At 46.9% G+C, this 26,542-nt stretch overlaps 1 protein-coding gene across 5 annotated transcripts in view; it reads left to right on the top strand.

The window, feature by feature from the left end:
* The window catches only part of col14a1b (collagen, type XIV, alpha 1b), a 51,596-nt gene that overhangs the window by 2,503 nt on the left and 22,551 nt on the right, over positions 1–26,542 (top strand). For all 5 annotated transcript variants that reach the window (XR_009924468.1, XM_062410196.1, XM_062410195.1 and 2 more), the window contains exons 3-16: positions 3,962–4,078; positions 7,755–7,898; positions 8,042–8,125; positions 17,781–17,939; positions 18,302–18,421; positions 18,678–18,842; positions 20,149–20,310; positions 20,410–20,576; positions 21,195–21,321; positions 21,892–22,037; positions 22,864–22,993; positions 25,258–25,397; positions 25,481–25,607; positions 25,767–25,906. Coding sequence is in view for 4 of the 5 variants with exons in the window: in XM_062410196.1 (XP_062266180.1) it covers positions 3,962–4,078; positions 7,755–7,898; positions 8,042–8,125; positions 17,781–17,939; positions 18,302–18,421; positions 18,678–18,842; positions 20,149–20,310; positions 20,410–20,576; positions 21,195–21,321; positions 21,892–22,037; positions 22,864–22,993; positions 25,258–25,397; positions 25,481–25,607; positions 25,767–25,906 (1,928 nt within the window). In the remaining variant the exon portion in view is untranslated. The remainder of the gene's footprint in view (positions 1–3,961; positions 4,079–7,754; positions 7,899–8,041; positions 8,126–17,780; positions 17,940–18,301; positions 18,422–18,677; positions 18,843–20,148; positions 20,311–20,409; positions 20,577–21,194; positions 21,322–21,891; positions 22,038–22,863; positions 22,994–25,257; positions 25,398–25,480; positions 25,608–25,766; positions 25,907–26,542) is intronic.

Below are 26,542 nucleotides of genomic sequence, written 5' to 3'. Positions count from 1 at the left end.
AGAATTCTTCATGTTTCACAGTGTCCTGCTGAATCTTGGAGATGAACTCTGGTGGTTAATAACTTCAGAGTGTTTTGAACTGATCTCAGTTCAGCTTCTCTCTTCAGCTGCAGCTGGTTGTGTCTGTGACTCTCAGTCAGTTGTTCTCTCAGCAGAGTCACAGAGAACAGACGCTCAGGGAGAGAAGGAGGAAACGTTCTCTTGTTCACACTCACACATCAGACTCACTCTCCTCCAGCTGCTGGTTTCAGGTGAAGAAGTGAAGCAGTGAAAAGAGGAGGACCGAGGACTGAGTCTTGTGGAACCCCTTTTATAAACATCATGGTCTTTGAATCACTAGAAGCTACTGCCTGGTTATCTGAGGTACGTGGGTCAGTGAAGATTATTGTTATCTCAAGTCGGTGAACCATCAACCTCATGTTTATCAAGCTGACAAGTGAGAAAATAAAACCAGTAAAGATTTGGCCTTTATAAATAAAAAAGAACTTGAGTGAATATTAGACAATAGTGGTAGGTGTGTATTTTACCGTAGCCTGTATATATTGAGATGTTAAATCGACTCCCCCCCGACCGACCGACCCGGTGAAGGGGCAGCTTGACGTTGGAGCAGCAGAGACACTTACTGGTTTTTGGCCAGTGAACTGAAACCACAGCATTCCTGAGCGAGGGCGCCTCAGTGAGCGAGAGGAGCTGAGGAGTTACGATCTGGAGAGGTTCCAGAAACTCCTCCGCTCTGAGTCCTCGAGTCAGACGAGCTGAGATAACAGTCGACCTCAGATTCATGTTTGCTCAGTCGATCACTGAGCTCAAACCTTTACAAGGTGTTTGAATCTGCAGCGCTCATCCTGTTCTCTGCTTCCCAGGTTTCATTGCAGATTGTAGAAAAGGTGAGCGAGGACTGTTATTAACTAATTATTTAGTCTTGTCCTAAATTCCTCTCCCAGCAGACGCCTGTCACCGAATCCCAGTTTAAGGTCAAAGGCCCAGTTCAGCCTCTGAGGTTTCATCTGTGGTTTCTCCACCTGCAGGGAAACGCCTGCCTGGACTGAGGTCCGATGTCAGCGCTGTTCTAGGTCACAGCTTCTCTACGTTTCACTTCTGAGAACGTCCGGCATCAGATTGAATAAATTGTAAAAGCTTTAGCGCCGGTTTGTAAGAACAGCGCCCTCTACCTGCCGCATGGCAAAATGAATCGACTATATTACGTAAATCAAGATGGACGACATTACTGTTCTCGAACAGTGAAGCCAAAACATCTCGATTGCCCCCTGGTGGCTGGCTGCAGTAGACGTTGATTGAATGTTTCAATCAGGATACTGACTCCTGATTGGTCGACATGTGTATGGGTGGGACCTTGATAGCGTGGCTCCACACCGGGATCACTGCTGCTAACGACGTTGAAAATACAAACCGGCGGTGTGCTTATCCAACATATTTAGTCTCCAATGTTTAGTCCCCCCCCCCCCCCCCCGTCGACCTGTGTCGGCTGCTTGCACAAGATTCTCCAGGAAAAATAGATGAACATTAAATTTCCATCTTCACACGTGAGGCCTTCGTCTTCACCAGGAGGTTTCCTCAGTATTCAATACATGTTTCTGTGTGAGAATACAGTCTGATAGAGAAGTGTGCATCTACGTGTGTGTGTGTGTGTGTGTGTGTGTGTGTTTGTGTGTGCGTGGCTGCAAAGGAACCAGGTTTCTAAACCTAAAGCTTCACAGATAAACAGCTGCACAAACATTAGTGTGTGCACCAGAGTTCAATTTTCTTCCTGTTGTGGGTAAACGTAAATAATTCATGCACACACATGCTCACACTCCAGTCGCACTGACACGGCTACACACAACATACGCACACGCGGTTCCACTGCACAACAAACAGAGAGGTGCGAGTATCAGCGTCTGGAATCATTTGGGATTTGAGCAGCTCTCTGCAGATGAGAGATAAACCCTGAGCTGAAATCCAGCCCTCGCTCTCTTCCCCAGGTCGGTGAGATAATTGCTTCAGTATTCCTCATGTGTGTTTGTATATAAATATATTAGCCTGCTGTTGAATGCGCCGACTTCCCGCTCTCTCCATTGAAACTGGGATTATCCTCCCAGTGCTGAACTCAAGTTTCTTCACGTACCTACATGGGTTTATGTTTTCTGCAGATGAGGACACGTGTGGAAGCGGCGGTTCACCCGAACAATCTGCTGAGGTGTTTGTGTCAAATCTCATCAGCTCGACTAAGTCCTGTGTTGTTTCAAAGAAAGATGACAATTAACTTCAAAACTGTGTCGTCCTCGACACGACGGTGGGATTAGCTCCGTCAGCACATCACGAACCAGAGGGACACACACGCCTCCACCAGCAGCCTCCTTATGAAGCCTCAGGGAGAGTCACTGGATTAACACTTTCATCTGAATCTGCAGCACATTTCATAAACACTCTCAAATATCAGTCTCCTAAACATCCTGGTCATCGGTTACATTAAAAGAATCTGCCCCAAACAGACACACACACACACACACACACACACACACACACACACACACACATCCTCTAACGTTTCTCTAATGATTAGTTTTGGTGAACCGTCCTTTCAGCCTCCGGTCACTCAGCGTGTGGCTCTTTAAAGAAGTCGGCGCAGCAGATGGCTCACCTCATAACGAGGACACAAACACACAAGTTTGTGGGTTTTTTGTTTTGCAGCCCGTGGCTTTTCTTTTTGTTTTGTATCGTTGACACACGGAGATGTGGAATGCTTCTGGATGAGTTCTGCTCCTCTGGGACTTGGCTCTGCCGGTGTGAAAGTGATGGGGGGGATGTGGTTGTTGGCATCGCAGCACTTTACAATGGCCTCGCTCCAGTGTTTGAATCTGAAAATACAACAACGCTGCTCCGTCAATCAGCATCACACTTTGAGAAGTGGGATCAAGTGGGCGTGACGCAGCGTTGGTGACTTTCTGATGGTTTCACTGGTCGAGGCCGTGGTAAAGAGGATCTCGAGTTTCAGCTGCTGGTCGATGTGTGGAGCGTCTGAACGACAGGAGAGGAATAGTTCTCATGCTATTCCAGAACCTTTTCCCTTCGGTGGCCCTTTGTTCTCTCTCTCTTCTTGCAGTTAAAAGAGTCTCATTCACTCCTTCCTCTCATCCTCCTCTTTCTCCTGACGACGATTTCAAAGCACAGACGCAGCAAGAGAAGGAAAAGAAAGCAAATGAGAGCGGGACGGGGAGTAGAGAGAGAGAGGGACAGAGAGAGGGAGAGAGAGAATGAAATGAGTGAAGGATACATGGGGGGGGGGGGACTAATCAGGAGAGGCAGGGGCGTTACTTTGATGCCGCCGGTAAGTGGAACACAGAGGAAGACCTGTCGTTCGCCCACAGAGACAAATGAGCACGATAGACGAGGAAGACGAGGATGAGGAAGAGGAGGAGAATGGGACTTTGCTTTTAAATGTGACATCGAGCTAATCTCTCTCTCTCCCTCTCTGAAGTGTGTCCCCCCGTTTGGATGAGATTCATCTTCCTCTCTCCTGTTCTTTCCTTCCTAACTGTTGAGACCAGATGGAGCGAGCGCCATCACCCTGGAGGGAGTTCAGTCTGACAAGTCGATCGCTGCATCAATGATCACGATCAACCTGCGTCTCCGTCAAACGTCCCCCAGCGAGACAACCAGGCTGCTCAGGACACTTCCCTCACTTTATTAACACAACATGTTCATACATAAGAGGTGGAACCATCTGTTGGAAATAATATATGAGTCAATCAACATTTCCAAAGTTTACCATCAGAAAACTGAACTCAATCCAGGGTTATGGATCAAACCCACTAATCTCCATTCAGTCTCAAATCAAAACCTGTGACTTGTGGATGCTGCATGACAGGGATCATCTGTGTTATCCATTCATTCCTATAAATAAAGTTTTAAACCGATGTTTATCTCGTAAAGCTGTTTGTGTCCTTCTGTCTCCGCCCAGTTTCATCACCGCGAAGATTCCGAGCCAAAGTCCTGAGTCCCACGAAGCTGCAGGTTCTGTGGAAGGAGCCGAAAGGAGAGTTTGAAAGCTACAAGGTGGTTTACACCACACGACCAGGTACGACTCCGCTGGAGAAACCAGCTTCACGCTTTGAAGTGAACGTTCTGAAGTCTGAGGTGAAGAGAGTTTCTCTCTTCTCCAAACACCGACGCTCCTGAAACACCTCGTTAACAGCTGACACGCCCCCTAACTAAGCTATTCAGACACGCCCCCTAACTAAGCTATTCAAACACGTCCCCTAACTAGACTATTAAGACATGCCCCCTAACTAGACTATTAAGACACGCCCCCTAACTAAGCTATTCAGACAAGCCCCCTAACTAGACTATTAAGACACGCCCCCTAACTAAGCTATTCAGACACGCCCCCTAACTAAGCTATTCAAACACGTCCTCTAACTAAGCTAATCAGACACGCCCCCTAACTAGACTATTCAGACACGCCACCTAACTAGACTATTCAGACACGCCCCCTAACTAAGCTATTCAGACACGCCCCCTAACTAGACTATTAAGACACGCCCCCTAACTAAGCTATTCAGACACGCCCCCTAACTAAGCTATTCAGACACGCCCCCTAACTAGACTATTCAGACACGCCCCCTAACTAAGCTATTCAGACACGTCCCTAAGCTATTCAGACACGCCCCATAACTACGCTATACAGACACGCCCCCTAACTAAGCTATTCAGACACGCCCTGTAACTATACTATTCAGACACACTCGCTAACTAGACTATTCAGACACGCCCCCTAACTAAGCTATTCAGACACGCTCCTAAGCTATTCAGACACGCCTCATAACTACACTATACAGACACGCCCCCTTACTAAGCTAAACAGACACGCCCCCTTACTAAGCTAAACAGACACGCCCCCTAACTAGGCTCTTCAGACACGCCCCCTGACAGAGAGTGGACATGTCCTTCTGATGATCAGGGTGATTATTGTGATTGTTCCCTGAACGTGCACGGTCTCTTCTAATGATCTCCAGACTGACGGGGGTTTGATGACTTCTGCATCTTCGTGGTGAACCATTAAAACTTTATGGATGTTCTGACGCTGCGCTGACTCAGCAGGTTTTCTGCTGACGCTGCAGAACGTGGTCGACTCTGATGCGTTGACGTGTTTGTGACAGCGAGTGAAGAAATGAAGTGGTTCTGTTTTATTCAGTTTCAGCAGATGATGATGTGACGATGATCTGAATCCTCGTGTTGAATTGTTTGTGCTTCTGTGTAACAACAGTTGTGTGTTTGTACGTGAGAGTTGACGGCCGACTGTGAAGTCACGTACGTTTACGATCTGTAGAGACGGAAATGAAACTGTGTCGTCTGAGGCTGGTGGAACGTCTCGTTCAAACTTGATTTATCAGGAACTCTCCTCCTGTAGCGTCCTGCCTGTTCTCACACTCACCCACTTCACACCTGGACGCTGTGAGGGATCGGTTGTTTAGTGCCCTGCTCAAGGGTTCCTCGGCCGTAACGTCCTGCAGCACGATGCAGCATGAGAGAACTGAAAGGAGCAGATTTAGAGGACGACAGGATCAGAACCTGAGTCTGGACAGACGGGTTCCTGCTGCAGCTTCACAGACGCTGGTTTCATTAGAGGAGCCTGTTGTTCTTTTGTGGGTTTGAAATTCAAGAAGTGATGAACTCATGAAGGATCATCGCTGAGCCGCTCTGTCATTAACGTCAGACTGCGTGAAAACAGGTGCAGAGGTTTTTACTGCTCGTGGAGCTGAAGCCTCCAGCGCCGCTCGGATCACAGAGAGACGAGTGTCCCTGGAGGTCGTGAGGAGCAGGTCCACAGCGTGAACATCCTAGAGATCCCACTGGTTTATCACCTGCTTACTCTTTACAGGTTACCAGTTCAAATTGTCTGCTATTGGTTTTATGGAGAAGTTTATTCAACATTTATCTTCTGTAAAAGTTTGCAGGATTCTGTTCGATCAGTCATTTTGCTGGAGCAGATGGTGGAAACGAGATTCAGACATTTAAGCTGTTGAGTTTGAGCAGGAGATTTGATTAAACACAATTAGTTTAATCTCACACACAGAGAATAAATCACAGACTGACACACTCTGCTGTTGTTCCTCGGATGACCTTGGATTTCGTCGTCAGGATCTTTGGATCGTGAACTTCTGCCGAGCTGCTGCTACGACAGTTAAACATGGTCCTGCAGGATTCGCTGCTTCTCTTTCATTTCTTCTTTACTTCTTCTTTGTTCATACTTCTGTCTTGCCCTTGATTCTTCTCGGTTGTGTTAGTGTGGTTTCTCCCTGAATCTGCTCTTTGCTGGTTTCCCCTCGGGCGATAATAAAGTGTGAGGCTCCTCGGCTCCTCGGCTCCTCGGCCTCGGGCGGCTCACTGTTCATCTTCTTCTCCGGACAGTTTGAGTGATGGTGTCACTCAGATAGTTAGTGTGAAGGTTCGATGCTGTGTGAGAACGTGCAGGTGTGTGTGTGTGTAGGGCCTGACACACATGGAGCTGAAACTGACATCAGTGAGTAAAGAGAAATTCCTCTCTTACCAGAGCTCACTGGGTCTTCAAGCTGTTTACCTGCCGGCACCTGGAGGAAGCTCTAATAACTAATAATATTAGTATTAATAATAACAAGCCGTCCTGTTAGAGCGGGCGTCCCACATACTGAGGCATGTGTCCTGCTGCAGCGGCTGCAGGTTCGATTCCCATACGTTCCCAGTCGCTCCCCATTCTCTGTCTCCTCATTTCAAACTTCCCCTCCAGTCGATAAAGAGAAAAGCGTCTTCAACATATCGATCAATGATTATCAAACTAATAATGGATAAACAGCTTTCTATGACATCTGATGAAAGGATGTGACAGAACTTATTAAATCAAAAATAAATTAAATTAAATTGTTGTAAATCCAGGATTTTTTTCATCACTTTCCTGAAGGTTGGAGATTTCAAGATTTCTCAGAGAATAATTCATGAGTCCTGATGAAAAACACGTATTTAGAGTCTGATTTTCATGAGGGTTTATTTAAAGAGACTTTTGGAACTCCTCTGAGTGACGCTCTGTTTTCCTTCCTGCCTCCTCGCACCTTACTCATCTCTCTCGTGTCCTCTTTCAAAATGTCTTCATCTCTTATCTCATTATCTTTTCATCTGTCTTCTCTTCCTTTGTGTCCTTCACTCTCCTTCCTCCTTCCTTCTCCCTCAGTCGTCCCCCGGCTCAGACGCAGGTCGGTGTTTCTCGCTCCGCTAACACTCGGCTCACAGGCCGATGGCGAACGTCACCTGACAGGAAGTTCAGTCTGAGGTTGAATCTCGCCGTCGGTGATTAAACAGTTTTGGAGTTTCTCTTCATGCAGCTGAAACAGATGTGTTGACTTTATGTGAAGATAATTACATGGATTCCACCGGTGATCCCTGAGTGTCACATTAGAGAAGAAGCCAGACACCGTCAATCCGCCTGAAGCTGCTTCTTTAAACACGAGGGGAAAGATGCAATTAACGCAGAATGAAACATAATGAAGTGTTTGTGCTTTGGAATCAAAAGTTTCTCATATTTCAAAGTGTTCTGAGTTTATTTAATCGTGTGTCTCAGTGTTGTGATGAAAAGTTCAAACTAGAATATACAACTTTTCTCTGCATTGGGTGGTTTATAAAAACCTTATTGATTTGAAATGGATGAAATATTCAGGATGAACTGGTCAGTGATGCGATCCCTCTCTCTCTCTCTGATGTGGTTCCTCTCTCGCCCTGCACAGGTGGACAGAAGGAGGAAGTTCAGGTCTCGAAACAGGAAGCCAAGCTGCTCATCGAGAACTTTGACCCGTCCAAAGAATACGACTTTCAAATCGTTGCAGTCAGTGGAGGACGCGAGAGTAAACCTCTCCAGGCCAAACATGAAGGTAGGAGACTTTGACTCGGTCTAATCAGCAACGCAGCTCTTCCTCCTCTTCCTCCTCCTCCTCCTCCTCCTCCTCCTCCTCCTCCTCCTCCTCCTCCTCTTGCACTATCACAGTAGTTTAACCCTAGCTGTTGTGACTTGCAGCTCAGCGATCAGGCATCGAGGTGGTTCGGTCCCAGGGGAGACAAGACGCCGGGGTCACTGAGGACAACAACGAGATCTTGGAAGGTAAGACGCTCGGCGGGTTCACAGGAGGAAAACCAGGAGAACGGAGAAGATTCATTCATCCGTCTGTCCTGAGGCTGGATTCAGAAGAAGAAGAAGAAGGAGAAGAAGGAGAAGAAGGAAAAGAAGGAGAAGGAGGAGAAGAAGCACAATCAGAATCAGAAAGTATTTATTGCCAAGTAGGTTTACACCTATGAGGAATTTGCTCTGGTTATTGGTGCATACAATGAACATAGAACATAAAAACATAAAACACAATAAATACAACACATATAAGAAAAGCTATAAAAAGAAACAATATATATTTACTCAATATTTACTTCTTATTTACTCCCTTTTTCTAATATATAATAGATTAAAAAAAATATATATATATCATAGATAAAGGATATAAAAGTGAACAAATCACACAAGAAGAAGAAGGTGAAGGAAGGAGGAGAAGAAGAAGAAGAAGTCCTGTATCCTCCACGTTTCTGCTCTGACACAGTTTTAAACGTGGACTGTTTTCAAACCAGTGCACAGTGGGACCAGGTGAGTTGAGGATGACGAGGCCTCAGGTTCACTGAGGAAGGAGTTGGATTCATAAATCAAACACTTCCTCTTTTTTTGGAAACAGACACTTCTTGTTTTTCTCTGATTATGACCCCGACACATCTGAAGAAGGACGGACGCCTGTGAGCGTAACGTTCCTGCAATTTCACGCCGATTATCATCGAGTCTCATTCCCCGAGAAGATAGAGGCAGAGGAAATAAAACGTTAGGAAACAAAGGGATGAGGAGCGAGAGGCTGCGGCTATCAGGAAATGAACGGGGGGGGTGTAAACAGGCCTGTTGTCATTATGGAAGTGATCTTAATCACTGAGCCAAACGATCAGGAACAAAACAGGAAACGAGCAGGTGAGACTGTCAGTGTCGAGTTGTTCTTCAGCAGTGTAACACAAAGGAGCCTGAAGCCGATCACACTGAATCAAGACACACAACTCGTTTCACTCCCAATGTCCAGAAATCGAATATCTGGGATCCGAACCCAGAGACGTGATGAAGGAGCGGAGACATCCAGGCTCTCAACCCAGCATGAGTGAGTGGCAGCTGTCAATCAGCGTCATCGCTCAAATAATCCGTCTGGATCCACTTTCAAGGAGTCAGTTGTGTTGTTGCATCATTTCGTGTTTTTGTTGTATCAGAATGTGAAATGATGAAATTTTCTGTTTCTTCTGCATCAAAACTGAACTGAATAAAAAGGTTGTGAAACTGAAGCTTGTGTTGTCGACAGAAACCTGAGGCTGTGTTGTGTTCCTTTGCAGCTGTGTGTGTGTGTGTGTGTGTGTGTGTGTGTGAGTTGTGATTTGAAATGAGGAGCTGTGGTAATGATGGTGCATGATGGGATGACTGGGCAGACGCTTCCCGCAGCTCAAACCTAAATTACAGCTTCTGCTCTGAGCGTCGTCACAAAGAGGAAAAGACCTGACGAGTAGAACCCGCCTCTCTCTCTCTCTCTCTCTCTAACAGGGGGGGGGGGGGGGGGGGTCAGCGTCAGCTGTGATCACAGCTCAGTGTCAGCTGTGATTGGCTGATGCATGAGTGGATGGACATGTAAATATAATTCATTTTCTGGTTAGTGTTTGTGTTTGTCTGCTTGTGGAGCCGCCGCAGGCGACAGATGGGAGGAGAGAGGAGCCAGAGATGAAACACAGACACACAAAGACACACACACACACACACAGAGACACACACACATACACACACACACACACACACACACACACAAACCACCATCCCCTCCAGCTCCTCTTTTTCTCTCATCACTTTTTCTCATTACTCTTTTCGATCTTTGCTCCGTTGCCACTCTTTGTGTCTCTGTCTCTATTGAAGGATCAGAACTCAGATGACTTCACTCAGGACCACGTGCAGCGTTCGATTCCCACATGTCCTCCAACACGTCCAGTTGTCTCTTATTCTCTGCCCTTCTTTTGTTGCTATGATACCTGAGCTTCCACCAGCAGTCCCACGTTGAGGATTTAAAAGATTCTCGTCCTTCAGGAGATGAGGTAGATCTTTAGGTTCTGGAGGTTTGTTTGTCTCAGATCTGATTCCAGATCAGATCCTAGAAGACGGTCAGCATGTTAACAGAAGGAATTATTTTATATCCTCTTCAGTTTTCTGGAGGTGATGAAGATGAGTGATGAATTTATTGAACCTTTTCCGGTTTCTGTGATACGACCAACATCTCATCTCTCATAGGGATGAGATGGTTTCACAGGTTACGATGGTTCTCAGACCTTTTCTATTGAACGTCGACTCTCAAACCAGTTTGACTCGGTTCTTGTGTTGGTTTGTTTTAAGTCACTTGTGGGAACCAGCTTGTTTCAGGACCGAGCTACCTCCATATACGAGCTTCTGGTTTTCTCTCAGCTGGACTGGGTCTGTCCCCCGCACCCTGGGCCCAGTTCCTGTCTTTCCTCCTCATCCAGAGACATTTGAGGCGCTCTGCAGCCCCTCATGTTTATTATGGTCTGTTCACACAAACCATCACCCAGAGGATTGGAAGTGTGACCGTGAAGTGTGATCCATGCCACGAGGACTGGAAGATAGATGTTCTCCCAGCTGCTCTGGTCTCCTCCTCCACCCTCCTCCACCCTCCTCCTCTCAGTCTCAGCACCACCTCCCTCTCTGGGAGGCCGCTCCGTGCCCACACTTGCTGAATACCTCAGCTCCACCTCACAGGCTCTTACAGCTGCAGGTCTGAGGGTTTGGCTGTTGTGTGTCTGTTGTGTGTCTGTGTCTGTGCGCTCTTTCCTCAGTGGTGGTAACACTGCATCTACATTGTGCTGATGAGAAGCTGAAACCGGGTTCAGAGGTCTGGGTCCGGCTGTGATCAGTTTGGATTCCCAGGCTCTGGTAGTGACCCGGTGTCGTCGGCTCCTGGAGCATCAACCTCTGATCAGTTCATCTCGAGTCGACTCACTGCCCAGCTTCAGGTTCACCTCCTAGAGACTGACACTGGACCAGCTGAACAGATCAACGTGGTTTCAGTCAGGAGAGGTCCAGGGACGACTCCTGTCTTTCTCTAACGTCGTGTTTTAACATCTTCACTGAACTCTTCAGAGGACTGAGGTTCATGAGCCTGATGTGATTTAGTTTGTGGTACGAGCCGCTGGTTGTGGTCTTTTTCTTCAGGCAGTTGTCGACTTGCTTGTGTAACAATGTTCTGAGCTTTGTCAGTGTTATATCACTCTCACATTCCTGCTGCACTTTCTTACCTGATCGGAATCCAAGTTATTCAAGGGGGGCGGGGCTTAGTGATCCAGCTCAATGGCGCACGCCGTTACATCATCGTCTTGTTGCTTTAGTCTACTCACCTGTAAGAGGTAAGTGTGTGTGTGTGTGTGTAAATGTGTGTGTGTGTTCCCACATTCCTGAACCTACTGTATATGAGGCATATGTTCCTACAAGAATAGAGTTCAGTCGAAGGTGAAAGGACCAAACTATATTTTTAAATATATAAATCACAGACAACATTTAAAAACCTGAAGTATGAGACACTCGCTGGGTTTGGTTGAGGCATAAAGATCAGTCAGCCGGGTTTATTAAGGTTTAATACTTCATATCTCTGACTCCTCCCAGTTTTACTCTTTATTTCACTACCTGATGAAACTGGTCAAAGAAGCTCGTGCTGAGTTCAAGTGCTGCAGGGAATCTTCCACTCGACACTGAAGAGTCTTTGTCATTTTCTTGAGCCGCTGGTTTAGATGAAGATTTGAATCATATTTCTGTCTGTAGCAGATTCACTGTGCAGACGTTTTGAGATGAATCGTTTTGTCCCTCGACTTCGACAAATAACCTGCAGAGTCAAATCTCATTATCACAAACAGGAACCGGTGGAGAAGTGCAAGTTGTGGAATTGTTCAATTTTCTTTTCAGCTGGATGTTCAGTGTCTGTGGTTCAGGGCGTGAACTTGTGACCTTTCATCTAGAGACACAAACACACACACACACACACACACACACACTAACACACAGAGTGAGGGTGTGTGTGTGTGTACCTGTGTGTGTGTGTGACCCTTTATTGAAGGGTAATTCCTCGTCCATTTGTTGAGGCCACAATAATTAGACTGTCAGGAAAGGACAGACAGGAATAATTAAATCACAACTTGGACTTCATGTTCCACTCCTCAGGCCAGGGAGTGTGTGAGTGTGTTAGTTTGAGTGTGTGTGTGTGTGTGTTTGTGTTGGTGTGTTATCTTGTGAGGATTCATTTTGCTTTGTGTTGGCTTCACTCAAACAGGTCGTCATGTCAGAGTTGAGGTTAGAATTAGATTGAAATAAGGGAAAGAAGACGTGTGTCCTCACAGCTATAGACAGATGAGTGTTTGTGTTATAAGTTTATTCTCAGCTCCCACAAGTATGCAGCTAATGAAGTGTGACCAGTAATGATCCAGCAGCAGTTTGCTGAGCACTGGTTCCCTGTGACTAAACTGGTATAAGATCGTATGGTTTATCATCTGAAACAGATCACTGGTTGAATCCAGGTGTGAACGGGACCTGATGACATCATGTGTTGTTTGTTGTGTTTATCACTGTTTCCTGTTTCTGCCTCGTCTCTCATCTCTTTTCTGATTTGCTTCTTTCTTCATATCACTTTCCGTTTCAGTTTAATCTCACTCTGATTAATCTCTGTTCTTATCTTTTACTACTTGTTTTCCTAAATTCTTTTTCTCCGTCACAGGCTTTGAGTTGCTCTTCCTCTTCTCTCGTTGTTTATCTGCTCTGTCTCTTTCTCTCCCTCTCTGTGTTTCTCTTTCTTTCTGAAACGATTCTTCTCTTTCTCTTTTTCTTTCTGTCGTCATGTTTGAATGATCAGATCATCCGTTCTCCTCTCGATGTTCCACAGTCACTTTAGAGCCGTTTTACACTTAGTGCAGGAACCAGCCGCTTGTCAGTAGTAATATTGCACAGACAGTGGTAGAGGTTCTGTCTTCAGGGATGTGTCTGTGATCCGTGTGGTTCTGGTCTTCAGGCGACTTCACACACTTATTGAATCCCTCCTCAGTTTGCCTCAGTGATGGACGGAGGCTCTGCCGCCTGCACTTCCTCTCTGGACAGATTTCATACAGATAAATAATGTTGTGAGTGAGCCACTGTCAACGATCTATAATTTACTTTCCAATAAGTTCCATGTGATTGTTTCCTTCTCGGCTGCTTCACTCGTCTCTGTGGAGGTTCTGTTGATTCACCGTCAGTCAAACTGTCTCCTGGGGGTTTTCAGCAGATGCACTTTGAGCTTTTGTTTGTTATCATGTGAAGGAGTCGACTGCAGCAGTGAGATAACAAACTGCCTGAAGCAGGGTTCATTGCTTTGTTTTTTATACACACACATATATCTATATATATATATCTATATATATATAGATATATATATATCAGATTTCAGAGAATCTTTGATGCAGCTCGATGAGGAGCAGTAAGTTCTTCTCTTGCATCCCTCTGATGAAGAGGAGGATGAGCTGGTTGAACTCTGCTGCTCAGTGACAGTGATGAAGAGGAGGATGAGCTGGTTGAACTCTGCTGCTCAGTGACAGTGATGAAGTTCAATCTGCAGTGAGAGCGTATTGAATCTCCTCCGGTGGAGCAGCCACAGATCATCTAGTTCATCCTGATTCTCATCCAGAGATTTGTAGCTTGGCTCAGTTTCCATCGACAGTAGATTCATCATTTGAGACCTTTAAGTTCTCAGGGACCCTGTTTGTGCTGAGTTTGTTCTTTCACTGCACGACACACAATCACATTCACACTGTCGCACATCTCTCCACAACCAGCAGGAACACTCAGTCCCTGAAGAGAGTCCCTGGTGGAACTCGGTGCCTTGCTCAAGGGCTCTCTTGTGACTGTTAATTAGACCTGCTGCACTTCTCCAGTTCCCTTTTCTATTGATGCAGGAGAAACAAACCTTCAACTCTCCTGCAGCCAAATGACACCATCTGCAAAACAGAACCGTTTTTTATTTAACGTTGAGTTTACAGCTGAACGCAGAGATTACAAAGATGGACGACTTGACAGATCCCAAAAAAAGAAGCCAGAAGCTTTGGCTCGCCCCCTGGTGGCTATCTGAACAAACCTCCAAGTAACGAACCTGTGTCACTAGGCTATCAGAGATTTCTCCTATGTAGCCAAATGTTGTGAATATTCAAGGTTTGTTTTGAACTGTGGCTCAAATCTTACATCCTCTGAAAACCAACTCTGAAGAGTTTATCAGCAGCTTCCTCCGATCAGCTTCCTCCTGATCAGCTTCCTCCTGATCAGCTTCCTCCCGATTAGCTTCCTCCTGTTCAGCTTCTTCCTGATCAGCTTCCTCCGATCAGCTTCCTCCTGATCCACTTCCTCCTGATCAGCTTCCTCCTGATCAGCTTCCTCCCTATCAGCTTCCTCCTGATCCACTTCCTCCCGAGCAGCTTCCTCCTATCAGCTTCCTCCCAATCAGCTTCCTCCTGATCAGCTTCCTTCCGATCAGCTTCCTCCCAAACCACTTCCTCCCAATGGGCTTCCTGATCCCAGCCATCAGGAGACTCAGGAGGACATGGTTTAGAGTAAAAGTCTTAATCTCTCCTCACAGTCCAGTTAGCCTCACATGAAGGGTCCGTCCAGATCAGACGAGGGTCATTCACAGGAATAACTGGAGATCATCAATAAGACAAAGAGCAGTGAAGAGAAACCAACCTCGATCCAAAACATTGATAGCAAAGGACCCCCCCCCCCCAAGAAGTCAGTTGGTTTTAAGTGTGGACTTGAAGGTTAATCCGTTGAGGATCTAGTGCAGGTGTTACAAACACCATCTGTACCTGGGAAACTTTCCACATGGTCGACCACGTGGGATTCGTGTCATCGTGCCGCTCTGGAATCGGGGGCCTCTGACCCTTTGACCCCCCCCCCAATGGGCTTGGCGTGGACACATCCATCACACCTGTGCCTCAGGTGGGATCCTTTGACCTTGTTCTCCCAGCTCCTCCCCCTAGAAGTCGTTAGCTGGGCGCTGAAATAGAGAAACATTTATTTCTCCTCTGCTTGAGGGAAATATCATTTTAATAAGTTTACACGGTGACGAGTGTTTCCCATCATGGCGTCAGAAATATGCAGATGATGTTATATTTATAAAAACATTCATGAGTATGAGACAACTACAGATATTCCTCTTCTCTTCATTCCTCCCTTGAATTCAATCAACCTGTATGAATTCTTTATGGAGCCAGTTGTTCAGGAGTTTTTGCTGCTAATTAACAACAAACTGAAAACGTGTGGAGCTAATAACACAAAGTGTAAAGAGAAAGGTGAGTTTGAATGACCAGTGGAAGTCCTGTTGTGTAGTTGTTGTTTGTGAAGCAGCAGCAGGTTGTCGGGTCCGACTCGTTCTCATCCACAGGAACATGTGGCTTCAGGCGTCAGGATCTATTGTTAACTCAAAGTAAAAGATGGAGCGTGGAGGTGATTGTGTGTTTTATGTGTCGCTGCGTTGTTTGTGTGACCTGTGTAGAAACCCTGAGCCTGAGGGCGTCACCACCTGAGGAATCTGTCAACCAAGCTTCTTCTCTCTCTTCCCTCCTTCACTTTCTCTCTCTCCTTCTATTCCTTCCTTTCCTTAAGTGAAACGTCCAGAAGGCACTTTGAGACCCACAATGCATCACGTGTCCTGGTCACACCTGGTGTGAACGTCCTGACTGATCACCAGACACGAGTTCTCACAGATGATGGACACGTGTGTCTCAGAACCTTGACCTTCATAAATCCACATGATTCATGTTCACGTCTTCATGTTCAGTGGAAACAGAGACGTTCTGTGCTGCAGCGTAAATAAGAAATGAAACCGAGCTGAAGTTTAAAAGAGGAAGAGTCAGAGACAGCAAAGGAAACAAGAGCCGAAGGGAGGACGAGTACATTTTCATCTCTCTTCTCCTCTGTGTCCTCTCTCTTCTCCTCTCTCTCCTCGTCTCCTCCTCCCTCTCCTCCTCTCTCCTCTTTCCTCCTCCTCCCTCTCCCCCCCCTCTCTTCTCCTCTCACCATCTGTCCAGGTGCCATCGTTCTCCCCGTCGTGTCGTTAAACTCGTCCCAGTTCTCTGTCACTTCGGTTCCTGGAGCAAAGCTTCTCAGAAACGTCCTTCCTCTTCATCTTCATCATTCCTCTTCGTCCTCCTCCAGGTTATTAGACAGGACCTGAAATACCTCTGTTCCTAATGGAGCCGTCACCTCATTAAGTGAAGTGTCAGACACACAGCTTCTGGTGTCAAACAGAATATAACAGATTGTGTGTGTTTATCCTTGTGGGCCAGAGAGGCTGTAATGTAGGACAAACCTTTTCCATTTTGTGTAGAAATATTCATTCATTAAAACTTTATTTAAAACAAACTCAAAATGTCTGTTTCTGCAGAGATACGAAGAAGAAGGTGAATTACAGATATCATAACACAATGTGGAGCCGGCTGCTTCACAACCAACTCTACTGTTTAACTCAACACACAGCCAACCCACAACCAGCAGAGCGTGGAAGTAATTGTGTGTTTTATGTGTCACTGCTTTCATCTGCACACTGAAGTCGTACGCTCAACGCTCGGAGACTCGAATTCCAACACTGTAGAGACTTGTATAGAGAGATACACTTCTCAGTTTCACACACACACACACACACACACACCTCCTCACATGTTAAACATGCTGGGACCTGACTGTCTCTGGTGCGTCAGGATCAGGATCTTGTGCCGGCGGCTGCAGGTTTGAAACGTCGGAGTCTCGTGTACGAAGTCTTTATGAAACAAGATGGAGTCGAGTGAAGCTCAGAGTCTGAAGCTCCTTCTTCTTCCTGCGAGTACGAACCTTCTGCTCAGGTCGTGAACCCTCAGGTTGTGTGTCTGCCTTGTGGCTGCAGGTCGGAGCTTCTGCAGAGGAGGGGACGGAGCAGCTGATCTCAGACCTGCACTGATCCTCCTGAGGAGCTTGTGTGTCCTCCTGCCGACCGACTCTCAGCTGAGTGTTGGACAGAAGCTCAAGCTCCACTGGTCTGATTCCACATCTACAGATCAGGTTCTCAGCCTCCTGAGGGACAGTTGATTGGCTGACAAGATTCAGCTGTGCCACGCCCCCCCCCCCCCCCCCCCCCCTCTCGTTAACGTGATTAAAATCCGCAGCGCTAACGACTCGGCCGCTCGCAGACGCTTCCTGCGCCTGGAAGATGATTGGCTGATGGAAACATGTGATGATGTGTCCTCTGGCTCAGTCGCTCTGGACGTAGTGAATGAAGCTCCGCGGCCTCATTAGAGCCTCGTGTGTTTACCAGCAGTAAAGAGTGGAGACAAACAACAGAGCGTTGTGTTTCATCTGCTGGGACTCAGTGAGCGGCTCCTCCAGGGTCGAACTGAATTAGATTTAATGAAGCACTTTGTAATAGTTTGGGACAGAGGCTGTTGTCCTACTTTCACCAGCGAGGATTCATCATGTGTCGCCGCTCTGGGGTTCAACCGCTCTACATGTTTCACATCCTCTTCTCTCTGCTTCACACTTTACTCCATGAATATTAGTTTGAACACAAATGATGTTTGTGCTTCTGAACGTCATCGTCAGGACACTTGATATGAACACTTGTTTGTGACAGTGTGTTGATCTTCTCTGCCTCCAGCTGAAGAAGGATTCACGTGTAAGACTCCAGCCATCTCTGACATCGTGATCCTGGTGGACGGCTCCTGGAGCATCGGCCGCATCAACTTCAGGCTGGTCAGGAGCTTCCTGGAGAACCTGGTCCGGGCCTTCAGCGTGGACATCGACAGGACCCGGATCGGTGAGGAGCTCTTCTGTGTTAACATCTGATGGAGGTGAAGTCAGATGAGCAGCAGCATCAGACCATCTGCTGCTCTCCTCGTTCTCCTTCTGTCTGGAGTTAAATTTAAATGAACTTAATATAACTGAAGTTAGAACCTTAGGGTTTGCATAAGATACAGAATCTGTCAGTTTTAGGTCAAAGGGTTTAAAATCTGCAAAGTGCTGTAAAGTTGCAGTTTTAACTCAAACGTGTGTTCTCTGTGTGTTGTGTGTGTGTTTTGTGTGTGTGTTGTGTTGTGTGTGTGTTTTGTGTGTGTATTCTGTGTGTGTGTGTTTTGTGTGTGTGTGTGTTGTGTTGTGTGTCTTTGTGTGTGTGTGCAGGTCTGGCTCAGTACAGCGGAGACCCCCGGATCGAGTGGCATCTGAACGCTCACAGCACCAAAGAGGCCGTGATGGACGCAGTGAAGAACCTGCCGTATAAAGGAGGAAACACACTGACAGGTGCGATGAGTTAACACAACAACCCAGAGTAGTTGTGTAGTAGAAATCAGTGTGTTTCCTTTCAGTTTAGTTGACATGTGTATGTACAAGTTACACTAATAAAGTATTTGTCCTGAAACTGAAAACCCCAGTTTCTAAAGAAAAAGGCCTCACTGACTTCAACTTTGATTTCAACTGTTGTTCAAGTTTTATATCTTCACTTTACAACCTGTGTGTGTGTGTGTGTGTGTTTGTGTGTGTGTGTGTGTCCACTCAGGTCTGGCTCTGACCTTCATCCTGGAGAACAGCTTCAAACCAGAGTCTGGATCCAGATCCGGCGTTCCCAAGATCGGGATCCTGATCACGGACGGGAAGTCGCAGGACGATGTGATTCCTCCGGCTCAGAGCCTGAGGGACGCAGGCATCGAGCTGTTCGCCATCGGTACAACTCACCACAGATTCACCACAGACTCACCACAGACTCACCACAGATTCACCACAGACTCACCACAGACTCACCACAGATTCACCACAGACACACCACAGACTCACCAGAGACTCACCACAGACTCACCACAGACTCACCAGAGATTCACCACAGATTCACCACAGATTCACCAGAGACTCACCACAGACTCACCACAGATTCACCAGAGACTCACCACAGACTCACCACAGATTCACCACAGACTCAACACAGATTCACCACAGACACACCACAGACTCACCACAGACTCACCACAGACTCACCAGAGATTCACCAAAGATTCACCACAGATTCACCACAGACACACCACAGACTCACCACAGATTCACCACAGACTCACCAGAGATTCACCACAGATTCACCACAGATTCACCACAGACACACCACAGACTCACCACAGATTCACCACAGACACACCACAGACTCACCACAGATTCACCACAGACTCACCACAGACTCACCAGAGATTCACCAGAGATTCACCACAGACTCACCAGAGACTCACCACAGACTCTCCACAGATTCAATACAGACTCACCACAGACTCACCACAGACTCACCAGAGATTCACCACAGATTCACCACAGATTCACCAGAGACTCACCACAGACTCACCACAGATTCACCACAGACTCACCACAGACTCACCACAGATTCACCACAGACTCACCACAGACTCACCACAGACTCACCAGAGATTCACCACAGACTCACCACAGATTCACCACAGACACACCACAGACTCACCACAGACTCACCACAGACTCACCACAGACTCACCACAGACTCACCACCGCTCAAATGTGTCAAATGATTCTTTAAATCACAAAAAGAGCTGAAATCCTGATTATATGTATTTTCTTTTATATATGATTTGTTCATGTTTTCTAAGCTGCCCCCTCGTCACAGTTTAATTATCACTCAACAGAAAATATTTTACCAACCGGTCTGATTGGTTTTCATGAGGTTAATCAATTAATGAATCTTTAAATTTATTCGTAAGGCCACAACGTGACTCAGAGGAAGGAAACGTTAATGAGCTGAAACTGTTCAGTTCTTTTCCTTCAGAGACTAGATCTGATGATTCTAGATCCACAGACACGAGGTGACGGGAGCTCACGTCCTCAGCTCCAATCCGTCATCAAGTGCTCATATGAAAAATATGTTTATGAAGCTTTTTGTTGAAACTTCCAAAAGGATTTTATAAGTTTGCCTCTTTGAATAAGCTGTTGCTTCTCTCTCTCTCTCTCTCTCTCCCGAGGTGTGAAGAACGCTGACGAGAACGAGCTGAAGGCCATCGCCTCCCCCCCGGAGGACACGCACGTCTACGTGGTGGCGGACTTCGCGGTGATGAGCGACATCGTGGAGGGACTGACCAAGACGGTGTGCGACCGCATGGAGCAGCTCGACAAACAGATCCGAGGTCAGCCCTTCTCTGTGTGTGTTCCTGAATCAGCACCAACACGGGTTTCTCTGTGTTTCTGAAACTGATGGAACCTTTTGATGTTCTGCTACTTTCCAGGGGGGTCTCCCGTCCTGCCCCCCACCTCCATAGCTCCGCCCCGTGACCTGGTGACCTCTGACATCACAGCTCGTAGTTTCCGTGTGGCGTGGACTCACGCTCCGGGTCAGGTGGAGAAGTACCGTGTGGTCTACTACCCAGCCAGCGGAGCGCAGCCGGAGGAAAAGGTTCCCGGAGCATTTAGTATATAAACAGTTCATTTATTCTTGTCTGTGGTTCTTCACAGTATTATATGTTTTATATAGAACCACTTTGGATTTTCAGTTTGGAAATTCAAGCTTTCATTGATTCTATTGAAGATTGAAGATGCTGAATCTTCTTTTGTTCCTTCGCTCCTGAGATCTCTGATGCTCTCTGATCTCTGACACTTTTATAAGAGTCAATTCATCAGCATTGATTCTTCTTTGTGATAATCTGTGAGTTCAGGTGGATTTCAGCTCCTCACACGTGGGATTCCCTGAGTTGATATTTGTATTTGTCCAGTTTCCTCTTCTCTCTTATTTTCTGCCTCTCTCTGATGAAACCTCAGTTTCCTCACAAGGAAAACGGAGGTTTGATCAAAGCTGATCTGATTCAGTTCCACTCATGACGCCTGCAGCCTCATGAGCTTCTCAAGCTTCTCAACGAGCTCCCTGACGAGCTGAGGAGGCTTCATGAGTCTGGTCTCATCCGACTGCTCATCAAGTTAACATCTGGAGTGACTCGGTGTCAGAAACCTGTTGATCCAGCATCATGAACTCATTCAGTCAAATGAAGAGTGAATCTGAGAGTGTTTCTGTGTTCAGGTGGTTCAAGGCTCCGAGGACAGCGTGGAGCTGACCTACCTGAACTCCCTGACCGAGTACCAGGTGGCCGTGTTCGCCGTGTACCGCAGCTCGGCCAGCGAGGCCCTGAGAGGCAGCGCCACCACACGTGAGTCTGTTCTACCCTCCACGAGGAAGACGAGCAGCCATGGGTTCACCTCCTCTTCCTCAGTCCTGGGTTTTATTCTGGTGAAGCCACTTTCCATCAAGAGAGAAAGGAAGTAGAATTAGACTGAAATATACACACATCAGTAGCCAGGTTCCATCAACACGACAACACGACAACACAAAATGACTCAAATAAAACCAGAACAGCTGAGAACTCATATCAGTTTGTTTCGTACACACACACACACACACACACATGCTCCTCCTGACCTCTGACCCGGAGCCTGGCAGGGCCGTCCAGCCTCGTGGGGGGGCACTCTGATAAACGATGGGTGGGTCCTCGTCCGCTTCGAGTCGACCTTGTACCAAAGTCGGGGGGGGGGGGGGGGGGGGGGGGTGAATGAAATGAGATGTGACCATAAACACTGATGTATGAGGAAGTGATAGTTTCAAACTGAGATTAAAGGTGTAACTGAGTCGGTAGCAGGTGAAAGTTTGTAACCCTAAGAAAATGTTTTAATATCACTGATATTTGTGTGTGTGTGTGTGCGTGTGTGTGTGTGTGTTGCAGTGGCGCTGCCGATGGTGAACGAGCTGGAGTTGTTTGACATCACTCACAGCACCATGAGGGTTCGCTGGAAGGTCGCCGCCGGGGCTTCTGGGTACATGATCCTCTACGCCCCGCTGACGGAGGGAGACCCTGCGGACGAGAAAGAGGTGTGTGTATATGTGTGTGTGTCTGTGTGTGTGTGTGTGTGTGTGAGATGTTGTATGTTAATCTGTCCATTTAATAGACAGTAGATAAAGATGGACGACATGAGAGCTGATGGGAATTGAACCAGCGACGGTTTGATTCCCGTCGAACACCTGAAGCTGCTCTGAACCCGTCTGATTAGAGACGTGACGGCTGATTGGCTCTCGACTTAATGAAGAGAGATCCAGAGAAACCTTTGAAAGGGAAAGTGAGCATTCATGTTCTGATTCTGCTTGTTTTATTTTGAAAACTGTGACCAATGAGAGGCCAGAACGTAAAGATAAACACTGATGAGCGTCAACAGATGAAGGAAGAGAAGAGCAACGAGGTGGAGGAGAGCCCCCCCCCCCATTAGACTCCAGGCAGAACCAATAAAACAACTTAGGAAGGAATAAGGAAACGTGATGGATGCTTTCCAGTGGCGAGGATAAGCCTGGGACAGGTCCGGGGGGGTCCGGGTCTGGGTCCAGAGGTCCGGGGCCGGCCCATCCGCTCCAGTCGGTCCTGGTGAAGTGTTTCTGCACCACACGGGTTCACGTGGGTTTCAGTACAGACTGAGAGGGAGAGAACATATGATGTCAGGGAATCACAGCTCGAGTCTGCAGGTCCCGACAGGAGCAGGATGATGGAGGGATGACGGAGGAGGATGATACGGAAGATAAACAGATGGAGGAGAGAGATAAGAATGTTTACTCAAAGCACTGTGTGTGTGTGTGTGTGTGTGTGTGTGTGTGTGTGTGTGTGTGTGTGTGTGTGTGTGTGTGTGTGTGTGTGTGTGTGTGTGTGCAGGTGAAGGTGGCGGACTCGGTGAACGAGGTGGAGCTCGAGGGGTTGACCCCGGCCACCGAGTACACGGTGACCGTTTACGCCATGTACGGAGAGGAGGCCAGCGACCCCATGACCAGTCAACAGACCACACGTGAGTCCCACACGGTGCATCAGTCCACTGGGGATCGAACACCCGTCATCCTCCACTGTTCAGGTTCAGGGGTTCAGAGTGTGTCTCCATCGCCCCCTGGTGTCTGGCTGCAGTATGGGTTATAGACACTTCTCCTCCATGTTAGTAGATGGGACAGGAAGCAGGATCGTATTCCTCAAGTCGTCCGAACTCTGAAGTCCGTCTGTCTTCTGGTTTTGTGTCTTCTTGTCCTCACGTTGTTTTTCATACACAGCTGCGACATGTTCGATTCCCGTCCCGGCACGTTTTCCTCACGTGAACGGAGTGACCGCACGCCGCCGGTCGCCAGCTTCCGCTCGTGAAGTTATATTTTCACTTTGGTTCTTAAAGCGTCTGAAGCCTCGATGAGAGTCGCTCCCCCGAATCCCAACACGCTCACTAATTATGATTTTATGAAGTCTGCTTTGAGGCCTGCGGCGGTGGCTTTACGTCGGGCCATGTTTACGTCTTTACGATGCGTGTTGGTCTGTTGAACGCAGGTCGGATCAGGACGCTGGCGGCTGCTGGCAGCACAGACCGGTGGTTTGATTCTGTTCAGGGGGAAATGAACGACACAGATTTATGATCCATGAAGCAGATTTTTGTTCATAGTCATTCATCAGGTTTTTAATTCAGTCGTTAAACGAGAGGAAAGGATCCAGAGGAGCTCCGCCCACATTGAAACCTGCTGCTGCTGATGAGATCATCTGGTTCCTCAGGCTGAAGAGGAACTGTACTTTCATCTCACTTGTTATGGGGAGTTATATATATATATATATATATACATATATATATATATATATATGTATATATATACATATATATATATACATATATATATATATGGAGTAACTGCCCAGAACAGATGAGATGAAATTACAGTTCCTCTTCAGCCTGAGGAACCAGATGATAGGATCTCATATACATATATATATATATACATATTACATATTACATATTTCCTCCCTGCACGTATAATAAAATTAGATAATCCTGTGTTAGTCCCATTATGGGGACATTTCTGCATTTAAAGCAACAAGGTGAAAATAGACAAATCAGTGAAAGTAAGAAAATAAATAAATATAAATACAATAATAACATTACAACGTAAACAGCACATTTACAGTGTAAGAGTATTGCACATATATCACATAAAAAAATGCCACAGATAGAAAATAATAGTTATTCGGGTAAATCACAGGAGCCTGTGTGATCTGTACTGCAGCCACCAGGGGGCGATCCAGATGCTCAATACAGTCAAACTCTGCTTTAATTCAGACATAGAAATGCTAATGAGGTCATAGAATCTCTGTGGGAGATAAAACCTGTGATCTCACTTTTTAACCCTTCGAGCTCAACGGGTCGTTTGACGTCCTGGACATTTCACGGATACATTCAGAAACTTTGCAGACTTGGTTATCTCTAAACTTTTTTAATTTCCCATCCTCCTCATTGCTACGCTGACCCCGACTCGCCCCCCCCCCCCCCCCCCTCTGCTTTGTCTTTAAGCTCACCCTCGGTATAATTGAGGTGAAGCGGTGGCCGCTGGAATCAGGATTATTTTAGAAAGAAGAGACGGGAAACAGATCAGTACTTCTAGGCAGAAACGTTTCCAGGTCTCTGGGAGTAAATTAAACTTTTTAAGGATTGAAAGAAAAAATTAAGTAAAGAGGGAAAGAGACGGAGAGAGAGAATAAAAAAGAGGTAGAGGAGGTAGAGCTCTGTAAACTCTGTTTGTTTTCTCTAAATCAAAACTCAACCTTCGATCCTGAGATTCTGTTTCAACTGAGACCAACCAGTCAGTCAACCAGTCAGTCAACCAGTCAGTCAGTCAACCAGTCAGTCAACCAGTCAGTCTACCAGTCAGTCAACCAGTCAGTCAGTCAACCAGTCAGTCTACCAGTCAGTCAACCAGTCAGTCAACCAGTCAGTCAATCAACCAGTCAGTCAGTCAGTCAAACAGTCAGTCAACCAGTCAGTCAGTCAACCAGTCAACCAGTCGGTCTACCAGTCAACCAGTTAGTAAACCAGTCAGTCAACCAGTTAGTAAACCAGTCAGTCAACCAGTCAGTCAACCACTCAGTCTACCAGTCAACCAGTTAGTAAACCAGTCAGTCAATCAGTCAAAGGTCCAGAAGTTGTTTGTGACGGTCTTGGATTTTAACTTCCTGTTTACTTGTTGACTTGTTGACTTGTTGACTTGTTGACTTGTTGATTTGTTGACTTGTTGACTGGTCACACCTCAGTTCCTCTGACTCCGGCGAGGAATCTGCGATTCTCAGACGTGGACCATAGCTCCGCCCAGCTCACGTGGGACTCCGCCTCCAGGAAGGTAAAAGGTTACCGCGTCATGTACGTGAAAACTGACGGGGTCCTGACCAATGAGGTGAGAGGATTGTTCGGTGACATCTTAGTTCCTGTGCTTTGAGGGCGGAGTCACAGGAACACGGTTTGATCCTGTGTGTACAGGTGGAGGTCGGCCGTGTCACCAGCTGGCTGCTGAGGAACCTGACGTCCCTGACGGAGTACACCGTCGGTGTGTTCGCCGTCTACGACGAGGGACAAGCTGAGGCCGTGACTGACAGCTTCACCACCAGTAAGAACCAGTGACCCAGGAGCTCATGAAACCAGTCAGGAAGCATCTCAGACATGTAGACGTCATGTTAATGATCTGTCAGCTACGTCACAGGTGTGTGTCTGTGTCTGTGTCTGTGTGTGTGTGTGTCTGTGTGTGTGTGTGTGTGTGTGTGTGTAGAGACAGTTCCAGACCCACTGGACATGAAGATCACTGACATCTCTACTGACAGCTTCAGGGTGTCATGGCAGCACCCGGCCTCTGATGTGGTGCTGTACCGACTCATCTGGACGCCAACTGACGGAGGAGACGGTCAGGAGGTACGACTCCATCACATGACTCATCACATGTCTCCATCACATGACTCATCACATGACTCAATCACATGACTCATCGAACGACTCCATCACATGACTCCATCGTACGACTCCATCACATGACTCCATCACATGACTCCATCGTACGACTCCATCACATGACTCCATCGTACGACTCCATCACATGACTCATCACATGACTCATCACATGACTCATCACATGACTCAATCACATGACTCATCAAACGACTCCATCACATGACTCCATCGTACGACTCCATCACATGACTCCATCACATGACTCCATCGTACGACTCCATCACATGACTCATCACATGACTCATCACATGACTCCATCGTACGACTCCATCACATGACTCCATCACATGACTCCATCGTACGACTCCATCACATGACTCATCACATGACTCATCACATGACTCCATCACATGACTCCATCACATGACTCCATCAAAGACTCCATCACATGACTCCATCACATGACTCCATCACATGACTCCATCACATGACTCCATCAAAGACTCCATCACATGACTCCATCACATTACTCCATCACATGACTCCATCACATGACTCCATCGTACGACTCCATCACATGACTCCGTCACATGACTCATC

Source organism: Platichthys flesus, chromosome 17, assembly GCF_949316205.1.
Source record: "Platichthys flesus chromosome 17, fPlaFle2.1, whole genome shotgun sequence".
NCBI lineage: Eukaryota > Metazoa > Chordata > Actinopteri > Pleuronectiformes > Pleuronectidae > Platichthys > Platichthys flesus.
This window is presented reverse-complemented; position numbering and strand designations above follow the sequence as displayed.